A 13,138-nucleotide genomic window follows, 5' to 3' on the forward strand; every position below is an offset into this window, starting at 1 on the left:
AAAAAAAAAAAAAGACAAGTACTATATGATTTCACTAATCTGTAATACTTAGAGTAGTCAAAATCATAGAGGCAGAAAGAAGAATGGTGGTAGCCAAAGGCTGGTGGGGAGGAGGGAGTGGGAAGTTGTTTTTCTGTTTTTTGGGGGGGTTTTTGAGTATTATTTTTTAATATTTATTTATTCAGTTGGCTGCACCAGGTTTTAGTTGCTGCACGTGGGATCTTTTAGTTGCAGCATGCGGGATCTTTAGTCGTGGCATGCGAACTCTTAGTTGTGGTATGTGGGATCTAGTTCCCTGACCGGGGATTGAACCCGGGCCCCCTGCACTGGGAGCACGGAGTCTTAGCCACTGGACCACCAGGGAAGTCCCGGGAAGTTGTTTTTAATAGGTATAGAGTTTCAGTTTTACAAGATGAAAAGAGTTCTAGACATTGTACAACATTGTGAATCTTTTGGACACTGTTGAACTGTATGCTTAAAATTGGTTAAGATGGTGAATTTTATGTTATGCATATTTTACCACAATTAAAAAATTTTGTAAGTTTTTGAGCAATGGAGAATTAAACTTTAGTATGTAGAATAGATTTGGATAGATATGAGGAAGGATTATTAGAAGGTTATTCTAGCCAAATAAAGTGGTTTTGAGGCCCCCGAGTAGGTGGAAGTGATGGTATTAGAAGGGCAGGGAGAGATACTGGAGAATAGTGCTGTGATCACAGCTCTTCTCAAACCTCCTGCCTAAATATGGCTGTACCATATTTAGGTTTGGGGATTATTTTTTGTTTTTAATATGCTAGTTTCTTTTCTTTAATGTTTTCTTTTGTGTTATCTTAGCCTCTGGCTTTCTAGGGAGCAGGGACCTTGCCTGCTTAATCCTTTATGTAAAGCACCCAGCACCACAGAGAGATAGAAGCCTAATAAATGTGATCTTAAGAACATGTATTGGTGGGGCAGCAATAATTGTGAAAAAGGATGGGTCTGGTTCTGATATCAATTTATATTCCCATAAGCCCATGAAAGTTTATAGGATTTTACTGGTGTCTGAAATACTTCAGTAATAGTAGTTGTTTTGAGTAAAATTTGAATGCCAAAACTATGATGAAAACAAGTAAATGAACATATGGCTCATATAAAACTGATGAAATCTTTAAACCTTTATGTCCTAACAGCTTGTGGTCATTAGTGACCCCCACATCAAGATTGATCCCGACTACTTAGTGTATGCTAAGGCCAAAGAACAGGGCTTCTTTGTGAGGAATCATGAAGGGGGAGACTTTGAAGGTGTATGCTGGCCTGGTAAGATCATTTGATACACCTGTTATCCACTGTTTAGTCCCAACTAATGAAGGTTGCATGGCCATCTTTCTAATTTCTTGTAGTTGTCACATGCTACATTTATGTGCCTTTCCTTGAAGATGATAGTATTATCTTCTTTTATATCTTTCATTTAACATCTGGTACAGTGTTCTTTGTATACATTTATAAGTCAATGAATGAATGAAAAATTAACAAGCAAACCCCAGTGACTTGCTATTTCCCTAAGCAAATAAAAATTAAAAGCCAGGGAATGAGAAAATGGGAGGAGGAGAAAGAGGAAGAAAGAAGAAGAATCCTGCAATCTCTCTCCCTGTGATTCTTCTTTGCCCTGTTAGCCCGTAGTTTTGACTTCCCAGCCTTTCATGAGTGACCTCAGCTGCCCCTGACAACTCTGAAGTCTTCATTTCAGAAATTATTAGTTTAAAGCCTTGGTAAAAACTCCTCAAGGACAAAAGGGAATCACCACTCTGTCATATGATAGCACTCTATCACAAGTCCATGCACTGTAGAGAAACCACACGCATTCCTCTTCTCCCTATACCACTTATAAACATGTCTCTCCTCTCTTTAAGAACAGAGAGGTCACTCCAGGCTATCTGCCATCCTTACTGGGCCTGTCTGAGGCCATCAGTGAGGGACAGGCTCCATCTTGATGCTTGTTCATTGGCATTCCCCTGGCCGCTGAGCTTGAGAGAGCTAGTGATTGTCACTGGAGTCCAGCATTGCCTTCTTCATTCGTTTCTCACCAGACCGTGCCTCTGTATCAGCTATCTTTCACATTTGATGTGAGGTGCCCATTCATTACCCAGCTTTCACATCTGATATTCTTCTTTACAAATATATTACCATGAGGAGCACCATTCCTAACAGGCTGTCTACTCCTCTGCCTCTGCAGGTCTCTCCTCTTACCTGGATTTTACCAGTCCCAAAGTCAGAGAGTGGTATTCCAGTCTTTTTGCTTTCTCTGTTTATCAGGTTTGTTTTTATTCTTTTGCTCTTTCCTAGTTACTTGGAAGGATAAAGTAAGGAAAAGAAGTGATTAAATAGAGCTACTCTGCTTCACTGAGGAGCTCTTGATAAATAATACTTGTATGAAAAGACAGAGATGCCAGGGACTTCCCTGGTGGTCCAGTGGTAAAGAATCCGCCTTACAGTGCAGGGGACGTGGGTTCAATCCCTGGTCAGGGAACTAAGATCCCATATGCCATGGGGCAACTAAGTCCACACGCCACAATTACTGAGCTTGGGCGCCTCAACAAGAGAGCCTGTGTGCCGCAAACTACAGAGGCCACGTCCCCTGGAGCCTGCGCGCCACAACTAGAGAGAGAAAACCCACACGCCACAACTAGAGAGAAGCCTGTGCCACCAACGTGCCTCAACAAAAGATCCCGCATGCCTCAACAAAGTTTCCATGTGCCGCAACTAAGACCTGAGGCAGCCAAAAGGAAATAAAATAAATAAATAAGTAATAAAATAAATCTTTAAAAAAAGACGGGGATGCCAACCACATTACAGACCTTGGTGGTACCATATGAATTACCAAGTGCACAAAAGCTGTGATTTTGACTTCTATTATGATAGACTCTATGATATATCAAAGTACTTAATAATAGAGACTTATTATATTTTCAAACTGTATAAATTTTTACATAAAATAGTATTGTATAATATTATTAAAGATGATGATAATGTTATATGAGAAAGTATCTTGCAAAGTATAACGTGATATTAAAAGTAAGGTACAATAATAATTCTTAAAACCTTATAAGAATCACAGAGAGAACTGGAGAGGCCACATCTAGAGAATCGTTTTCAATCAGCGGTGGTGATGAGAATAATGATGTCTGATATAAACTGAGTATGTGCAGTGTGCCAAGCACTATGCTACTCACTTTGTGTGCATTATACCATTTCATCTTCACAATAACTCTTTTAAGTTGGAATTGTAATTAACTCTAATCCCACAGGTGAGGAAATCAAGGCATGGACAAGTGTAAAAACCTGCTAAGTTCACCCATCTAGTAAGTGGTGGACCTAAGATTTGAACTCAGGTCTGTCTCCCAAGCCCAGCTCTTAACCACTAAACTCTAGTTTCTGAGCATCCCGTATTAGGATATAGAAAATAACTTAGAGCAGGGGTAAAGAACACGTGGGCCAATCTGGCCTTGCTCATTTGTTTCCCTGTTGTCTAGGCTGCTTGCACATAACTATAGCTGGGTTGGGTTATTGAAAAAGAGGACTTATGGCCTGAAAAGTTGAAAATATTTACTGTCTGGTCCTTCCAGAAAAAGTTTGCCAACCCCTGCCTTAGAGGGTGCTAAAAAGAACAGTCAAAGTGGTTAAATATTTGGAACCCATATAGCCGTGTTCATAGAAGTATACATGATTAGAAATAATTCAAAGTAAAGAGTCAAAAGAAAACATATAAGCCTCCTCCAGTCATTTGAAAGGCTACCATGTCGGGGAGGCAGCAGATGTATTCTGTGGTATCCCAGAAGGCAAGCTAGGCCCTGTGAGAGGATGTTACAAGGAGCAAGACTTTCAGAAGATAATGTAATGAGCTGCCTGAGGGACTCCCGGTCATTGTAGCTATTGAGTCAAATGCTGAGAGACCAGGGATTCTATAAAGGGATTGCAGCACCATGTTAACTACATGACTCAACAGCCCCTTCCCACTCTAAAACTAACAATTCTGTGTAGAACACACACTATAGATCCTGCTAACAAACGGGTATCCTAGCTGTCAAACCTTTCATAGTGTTCGAGGGAAGGGGGAATCTTTTCATGGACAGCTATAATTGCCCATAGTTAAGAGTTGTAGCAGATGATGGATGATGTAGAGCCTAATTGTGAACATTCACAACCTTTCCTGTAGTGGTTCTCCAGGGGGTCTCAGAGCAGACCTGTGGGCCACATGGGAGTACAGCACAGCACTCTTTCATTCATAAGTACTCAACAAGTACTTATTGAGAACCCTCTGCCATTTAGGTTGTTCTAGGTGTTCGGGATTTATCAATGAACAAAACAGACAAAATTCCCTGCCCTGTGGAACTTTTAACCTAGCAGGGGACAGAGCATAGATAATAAACATAACAAATAATAAATTAAATGGAGTAAGAAAGAGGAATAGGGACGGCTATCATATTAACCTTGTCACTGTAGGAGTTTTATCATGACCAAGATTGACTTCCTAGGGATCTACTGACATCCTCCACATATGGAACGACATGAATGAGCCCTCTGTCTTTAGAGGGCCAGAACTAACCATGCAGAAGAATGCCATTCATCATGGCAACTGGGAGCACCGAGAACTTCACAACATCTATGGCCTTTATCAGGTAAAACATCTAAAAAGCAGCCACCTGGATCCATGTGCCCTGACTTTTGGGCTGAAAGTCATTTGCTTTAACAACCATGCTATACAGTTCATTTCTTTGTGTGTCTTTTCTGACAACTGTTGATACAATGGGTCTCATCAGGTTGTAGCCAGTATAAGACTCATTATTTCTCCCTTTGCATCTTTTCCATCTATAATGAACTTGATTAATTTATAGATATTGGTTGATTAATGATAACATAGAAACATCTTCCTTGACAGGAGCCATTGGTACATGGCATTAGATAATACCTCAAACCTTTTATTGAAGTAGGCTGTGTATAAATATGTAAACAAAGGCAATTAAAACAGATTTTTTTAAACTTCACAAACGTCTAAATACAGCAAGTCTTATATTCATACCAGGGGAGTAAGATTTAGAACACAGATGCACAATTTCAATATGTATACTTCTAAATGTAGAAAGCCTTCCTTAAGTACTTAGCCTTCTCAACAGAAGGTGGTAGAATTGTTTTCCACTTGCCAGTCACATCCAAAAAATTTGGCAGTCACTTGCCCTAATTTATATCCTTGGTTCTTTGTTATCTTCAAAATGTAATGGTGTTCCTGTGGGCCTCCCACAAATTGCTGTTTTCCAGCGGGAGCTGCTGGCTACATATAGCACGATTTTCAGATGCTATCTGTGTACTTCTCTACACAGCCTCTTGCTATAACTGTAAACTATCAATACTTTATAGCTGGAGAATTTTCTTATGTAGGCCAGGGTCAGTCACTTAACCTCTCTGAATCAGTCTCAGAGGTTTTTGTGTAGGTTACTAGAGAAAATCTTATAAAAATGCCTCACAATAGTAAGCACCAAATAAATACTATTATTTCATTGCTATTTTAATGAGATAAATTGTTTCACTCTTTTAATAGGGGAATTTAGAGTAGTTTCATTACATCATGAAAATTATTGGGCAGATTTTTAATATTTTCCATTTCACATTCCCACCTACTATTTACTTTTTGCATGTGAAATAGCTTATTGGGGATGTCTGCACAGTGACATAATCCAGTCATCTCTTTGAAATTTTTCTCCTTTGACTTTATAGCAAATGGCCACTGCAGAAGGACTGATCCAACGATCTAAAGGGAAAGAGAGACCCTTTGTTCTTACACGTTCTTTCTTTGCTGGATCACAAAGATATGGTAAGGACTGGTTCATATGATCAGACTTAAAAACACAAGCTAGCAATCTGTCTCTTTTGACAGATGGTGCTACTGTGTTGATGCCTTCCTTTTCAGTAGGTCAGGTCTTAGATTGTAGAGAGCAATGTGCTCTGAAGTGTGCATTTTGTCCTTTGAGACTGAGTAAACCAATTTTAATAAAGTTTAGTTACTTTTTTCCCACTAAAGAACTGGACACTTAGTTGTTGGGAGAATGACTTCAGAGTATATGTTTGCTGGGATGGTCATCTTTTTTTTTTAACATCTTTATTGGAGTATAATTGCTTTACGTTGTTGTGTTAGTTGCTGCTGTATAACAAAGTGAATCAGCTATACATATACATACATCCCCATATCTCCTCCCTCTTGCGTCTCCCTCCCACCCTCCCTATCCCACCCCCTAGGTGGTCACAAAGCACCGAGCTGATCTCCCTGTGCTATGCGGCTGCTTCCCACTAGCTATTTTACATTTGGTAGTGTATATATGTGAATGCCACTCTCTCACTTCGTCCTAGCTTACCCTTCCCCCTCCCGGTGTCCTCAAGTCCATTCTCTACATCTGCATTTTTATTCCTGTCCTGCCCCTAGGTTCTTTAGAACCTTTTTTTTTTTTTTTTTTTTAGATTCCATATATATGTGTTAGCGTACAATATTTGTTTTTCTCTTTCTGACTTACTTCACTCTGTGTGACAGACTCTAGGTCCTGGGATGGTCATCTCTGATCCTGTCTCTTTTATTTATCAAGACCAGAGAAAATATACTTTAACACATTCCTTCAACCACCTGTTCCACTCAGCAATGTGGTTTAAAATAGACCCAGCTTTTGCTTGTGGTCAGCGTCATCTATAACTGGATCCGGTTTACTAGCTAATGTAGATCTAGTTCAACTTAACCACCCTGTGGCAGGAAGGCTATTTTAAGTCCCCTGGCCTTGCATAAATAACCTGAAGCTTAGGTCCTAGTTTGAGGAATCCAGCCTTTATTGTACCACAGACAATATTAGGCCTCCTACTCCACCCCTGAAAACCAGCCCCAATGGCACTCTGAAAGATGCCAAAATATAATCATCAGGCAAAGATTCAAGTATAGAGATACTCAGCATTAGTTCTTAAAATAAAAATTAAAGAAAATACAAATATCCAACAATATGGGAATAGTTATTAAATTATGGTATATCCGTGTGATACACTATCATAAGGCTATTTAATATAGCATTAATTGCATGAGAAAATTTTTGTGACATCATGATAAAAGAAAAAAAAAGCAGAAAGCCTAAATGTTTATATATTACCGTGATTTTGTTAAAAAAATAAATATATGTAGGTAGTAATCTAAGTAATTATAATACTGTGGTGATTATGAGTGATTTTAATTTTCTTCTTTTTACTTATCTCTATTTTCCAAATTCTCTACAAGTATCCCTTTTAATCACTATAACAAGTAAAGTCTTTGAATGAAAACACTTATAAGCAGCAGTTTAAAAAAGATAACGGGGGTGGGGGAGGGATGGACTGGGAGTTTGGGGTTAGCAGATGCAAACTATTACATAGAGAATGGATAAACAATGGGTCCTGCTGTGTAGCACAGGGAACTATACTCAATGTCCTGAGAGAAACCACAATGGAAAAGAATTTTAAAAACTGTATATATATGTATAACTGGATCACTTTGCTGTGCAATAGAAATTAGCACAACATTGTAAATCAACTATACTCCAATTTACAAAGAAGATAACAGAAGATACGCATACTAAGTAACCTTTGATCTCTTAAATATTGGCTCACTGCCTAGTCTTCAGTACTCTGTGTGAAGCTATCGATTTGCCCCAAACCATAGCAAGTGAGGCATTACAGAGAACACTGCTGTGTCAAGTTCTATGCTGAGACCAATAGCCAGAGAGAGCTTTCAGCAGAACAACCACATGAGACCTGAAAACATCTGAACGTTTACATGAACTTCGTTTCTTGATAAGAATGTCATGTGGGTTTCAACATCATTATGCAGATATGTACATATCTCATCTGAAGTCAAGGAGAAATTATGAGAATACTATTTTAAAAGTCCCTCGAAAATATTTTTCTTTGCTCCCCATAGGACAGCCTAAAATTTATACAGAATATTAAAGCAAAAATAGCTACCAAAAGTATTTTGGTAAAAGATTGACAAAAATGTTTCAGGAGTAATCTAGACTTAGTAACGTAAGAGTTTTTTTCCTTTTATGATCCTCTTTAGTGTTATATACTTTTACAAGCTCTTATCAACTATTCAGTGCGCAAGAGCACTGACTTTAGAGTCAGACTGCCTGAGCTCAAATGCTACCATATCCATTGTTTGCCATATTTCCCTCACTGTAAAATAAAGTTAAACAATGTTTACCTGATAGAGTTGTTGTAATGATTAAGTGGGATAATACAGGCAAAGCAACGTAACACCTGGCTCAGTGAGGGCTCTGTAAATGTTAACTATTGTTATTGCTGCTATTATGTCTCCCTTGTACCGTCTTAAGTCCTCTTATAGAGGATTTTGTGGAGTTAGGGGCGGTGTGTGGTGGATAGGCATATAGATTTATGGAACAGGATAGAGAATCCAGAAAGGGTCCCACACATATATGATCAGATAATTAGCAACAAAGTTGCTAAGGCAATTCAATGGAGAAAGGAGTTTTTTCAATAAATCGTGCTGGCACATGGGGTATCCATGTGGGGGAGGGGGAAGAACCTTGACTCTTACACCATAGACACAAAGTAACTCAAAATGGAATATAGACCTAAATTATAAAAGCTATGACAAACAAAAAGCTTCTAGAAGAAAATATAGAAAATCTCTGTGACTTTGTGACTTTCTTAGCTAGAACACAAAAAACATGAACCATAAAATAAAAAAAGATAAACTGGACTTCATCGAAATTAAAAACTTATGCCCTTTCAAAGATATTGTTAAGAAAATGAAAGTCAAGCCACAGACTGAGAGAAGATATTTGCAATATACATATATATCTGTCAAAGGACTTGTATCCAGAATATATAAAAAGAAAGAAATGTTTTCCTTTATGTTGGTTTGCCTATTACAAATAAGGAATCTAAATATGAAATTGAGTACCTGGGCTGATTTGTGATTTTTTTTTCTTTTAATACCTTCTTACTGATGACCAAAGGTGCTGTGTGGACAGGTGACAACACAGCAAAGTGGAGTTACCTGAAAATTTCTATCCCTATGTTACTCACCCTCAGCGTGACTGGGATCTCTTTTTGTGGAGGTAAGTGATATCCTCAAGCTTGACGTGAGAGAAAATCAAAGGGAGGGAGTTTTCTTTTTATTATTATTATTAATTTTTATTGGAGTGTGGTTGCTTTACAATGCTGTTAGCCTCCACTGCAGAACAAAATCAATCAGCCATATAAAGGGAGGGTATTTTCATCAAAGCTGGTCACAAATCTCTTCTTGTGAGCTGTTTTCAACAGGGATACTCTATGACCATACCACCCTGAACGTGCCCGATGTCCTCTGATTTCAGAAGCTAAGCAGGGTCGGGCCTGGTTAGTACTTGGATGGGAAACAGGGGTAAACATGGGAAAGAGAAAATGAGGAGAGTGAAGGAGAGCAGACTAGAGAGGAGAGTGAAGGGGATGCTTCAGAGCTGTGTGTGTACTGTCTGAACTGAGAACATGAAGAAAGTCATCAGAAAGTGAGCCAGAGTGTTTCTTTCCCTCATTCTCTTACTGCTCCCTCCTTAGACACTCTTGATAACTGAATTTCTCTTCTTAAAACATGCCTTTTCTACCTGAAAGTGAGAAAAATGGAGAGAACTACAAAGAATTTAGCAAATCAGAAATCAGCCTTACAGAACTCCTGTGACACATTTTAACTGTTAAATACACACACACACACACACACACACACACACACTCTCTCTCTCTCTCTCTCTCTCTCTCTCTCTCTCTCTCTCTCGGAAAAGATAAATTTAATTAAAATAAGATTCTCTGATGGGCTGCCTTTCCCTAATCCTAACAATTCCCTGCAGATGAGAGATCCCAGTATGGAAGGTGCTCAGCATGGCTACAGGTCCAGCTGCTCCTTGTTTTCAGTGGGCCTGGGAGCACCTTAATATCACTTTTTGATAGATGTGGTTTTTTATGGCATTGGTCCACATTCAATACAAGGAATATGTATCCTGCTTAAGGGATAAGCACGAATTTCTCCCTAAACCTCTAATTCTGATTATATCTTTCCCTTTAGTTCTTTCTATAATTTTTATCTTGCTTCAGCTGTTGATTTCAAACAAAATCAATTGCTAAACCACCACCCCACCCCTAAACACAGACTTATTGAATCAGGCAGACATTTTGCAATTTCTGGGTTACCTGGGCTCAGGACATACAGAAATGTTGATCTTACAGTAAAGCCTTTTGACAGGAAAAAAATATATTCAAAGAGCGTACTGTCAGATCCCCAAACAGCCTTGAGTTTTTTAGTATGTGCTCCCTAATTTGAGGCCACAGTTTTATGCTGTCATTTTGAGTGCGCATACAGCGCCTTTGCCCTGTCCGTCTTCAAGCCCTTATCTTACCTGTGTACATCGTCTGTTAGACGTCTGGGTGTCTGACTCAACCTTTCTTAATTGACTAATCAGCGGATGTAGGCGGCTTCATCGGGAATCCAAAGGCAGAGCTGCTAGTGCGGTGGTACCAGGCTGGAGCCTACCAACCCTTCTTCCGTGGCCATGCCACCAAGAACACCAAGCGACGGGAACCCTGGCTCTTTGGGGAGGAGCACACCCGGCTCATCCAAGAAGCCATCAGAGAGCGCTACACCCTCCTGCCCTACTGGTATTCTCTGTTCTACTCTGCACACGTGGCTTCCCAACCCGTCATGAGGTAAACAGGCTTCACCAGTCACACCAGCAACCAATCTCTACCAGAAGATCCCCTTAGCCACTGGCAGTGGAGTGATTACAGTGATTGCAAAAGAAAAGCCAGGTGTTTAACCAAGTGCCAATCGGCTTACTGAGCACCAACTGTGAGCAGGGTCAGGCAGTGGAGGTCACAGAAGATAAAAACTAGATCTCCTGCTACTTGGTGGTTCAAGTGTTAACACCTGTAGGAGAAAGAAAGAAAAGAAAAAGGAAGTGACTTTGTAACTGAATTCATCCAATATTTAACCCATGTAGTTCCCCTACAAAACTTGCCACCGCAAAATGTGTCTCTTTGGCTTGAGGATTCTTGGGGGCTGATTGTTTTTAAGAAACAAAAGGCTCAGGAAGTCTTTCTTTTTAACCTCCTCCTTAACTGCCTAAAATAATTTAGTTAAAGGACCTGGTCCAGGAAGTGCATTATCATCAGAGATATCTACAAGGAATTTGAGCTAAGCATGGTAGGGGGAACGTGGGGACCGAAGTCCTCTCTGTGTCCCATTGTCTCTGCATGGCCCAGCAAACATTTGTTTACCAAACATTTGTTTTTCCATCTCCGAGTGAATATCCTTCCTCCCCTTTGAAGTCCCAAACGCACTCCCTTCTCCTTTTCTCAGGTGTTATATGAGCCTCAATTGCCGATCTTGTCCTTAGGCATCATATTTTTATGGAACCCCCTCATATGTACATAATTAAATTTGATTTTCTCCTGTTAAATACTCTCACGTCGATTTAATTCTTAGACCAGCCAGAAGAACCTAGACAGGTAGAGGAAAGTTGTTTTTTCATCCCAACACCCACAAGCATCCTCTCATGAAGAACAACTTATTCTGCCAGGCTTAGCTCTATCTTACCCTTAGGGCTTTTCCTAGTGTATGAGTTATATTCTGATTCTATTTTGAAGACAGGATGTGAATAGCAACTTTCTGGGTTAGAGAACGGTACACACAGAGACAAACACAGTAAATACATCAAGACCTCTAGATTAGCAGTTCCTCAGCCTGGGTCAGATCAGAATCATCCGAGGAGCTTTTGAGAAATACAGATTCCAAGGCCATACCACCAACCTACTAGGAATCCCTTGGTTAAGTTCCAGGGATATATATTTTTTAGAAGTTTCCCTGGTGATTTTAGACATCAACCAGGTTTAGAGACCGCTGCTTTGCTATATTTAGTAGAAAAGGAATAGATTATTACAAAGGCTAGTGAATAAACTAAAAGTAAGTTTCTCTTATTAAAAAATATCTTTTCCTCATGAAATTGAAAATAATATTAGAACCATTAGGTTAATATCCAGATACATAGATATTGAAAGTTTTATGATTTTTATAAGCCCACGTGCCTCCTAGTTAGTTGTGTACAATAACAATGAAACAAAACTCAAAACCCACACAAGTTTCTGAAACCTCCAAAAATGTTGCCAGCTTGAGAACAAGAAAAACCAGTTATTTTTATTTAAATAGGCAATGATTAACGATTCATGAAAAGCAGTGACAGAATGAAAAAATGGCAGATTTTACAACACTATAAAATTCAGTTTTACAAACATTTAAGTTGTTTTACACCAAACGTGTTAGGCATTTGGACTTGGACAAAGCTCCGATTCTGTCAGAGTAGTATTTAGTGTTCAATAATAAGAAGGGGAAATTTCAGGTACCAGAATTCTCAAGCTTTCATTGAACCATTTAAGCTAATACATAGCTCTTTCACATAAGAAAAATACATAGTAATCACAAGTGCTCATAAAATCTTTTTTTATAAATGTATTTGTTTAATTTATTATTTTTGTCTGTGTTGGGTCTTTGTTGTTGCATGTGGGCTTTTGCTAGTTGCGGCGAGCGGGGGGCTACTCTTTTTTTTTTTTTTTTTTTTTGCATTACGCGGGCCTCTCACTGTTGTGGCCTTTCCCGTTGCGGAGCGCAGGCTCAGCGGCCATGGCTCACGGGCCCAGCTGCTCCGCGGCATGTGGGATATTCCCAGACCGGGGCACGAACCCGTGTCCCCTGCATTGGCAGGCGGACTCTCAACCACTGCGCCACCAGGGAAGCCCGGGGGCTACTCTTCATTGCAGTGCACGGGCTTCTCATTACGGTGGCTTCTCTTGTCGCAAAGCGTGGGCTCTAGGCGCGCAGGCTTCGGTAGTTGTGGCACACGGGCTTAGTTGCTCCATGGCATGTGGGATCTTCCTGGACCAGGGCTCGAACCTGTGTCCCTTGCATTGGCAGGCAGATTCTTAACCACTGCACCACCAGGGAAGCCCTCATAAAATCATGAATCATACAAAAAGAGTCTTGGCTTTTTCCAGTTTCCTTTGAATAGTTATAAAACTGAAAATCTAAGTGACTGAATTATAATAAAAATCTAAT

General features: G+C 39.7%; 1 protein-coding gene across 7 annotated transcripts in view; it reads left to right on the forward strand.

Moving 5' to 3' along the window:
* GANC (glucosidase alpha, neutral C) overlaps positions 1 to 13,138 on the forward strand; it is a 77,327-nt gene that overhangs the window by 43,045 nt on the left and 21,144 nt on the right. For 6 of the 7 annotated variants that reach the window (XR_013825230.1, XM_079906815.1, XM_079906816.1 and 3 more), the window contains 6 exons: positions 1,170 to 1,296; positions 2,213 to 2,292; positions 4,512 to 4,655; positions 5,749 to 5,845; positions 9,018 to 9,119; positions 10,494 to 10,737. Coding sequence is in view for 6 of the 7 variants with exons in the window: in XM_079906815.1 (XP_079762941.1) it covers positions 1,170 to 1,296; positions 2,213 to 2,292; positions 4,512 to 4,655; positions 5,749 to 5,845; positions 9,018 to 9,119; positions 10,494 to 10,737 (794 nt within the window). In the remaining variant the exon portion in view is untranslated. The remainder of the gene's footprint in view (positions 1 to 1,169; positions 1,297 to 2,212; positions 2,293 to 4,511; positions 4,656 to 5,748; positions 5,846 to 9,017; positions 9,120 to 10,493; positions 10,738 to 13,138) is intronic. The other variant, XM_079906817.1, reaches the window with a different exon arrangement.

This window comes from Stenella coeruleoalba, assembly GCF_951394435.1.
Source record: "Stenella coeruleoalba genome assembly, chromosome: 2".
Taxonomy (NCBI): domain Eukaryota; kingdom Metazoa; phylum Chordata; class Mammalia; order Artiodactyla; family Delphinidae; genus Stenella; species Stenella coeruleoalba.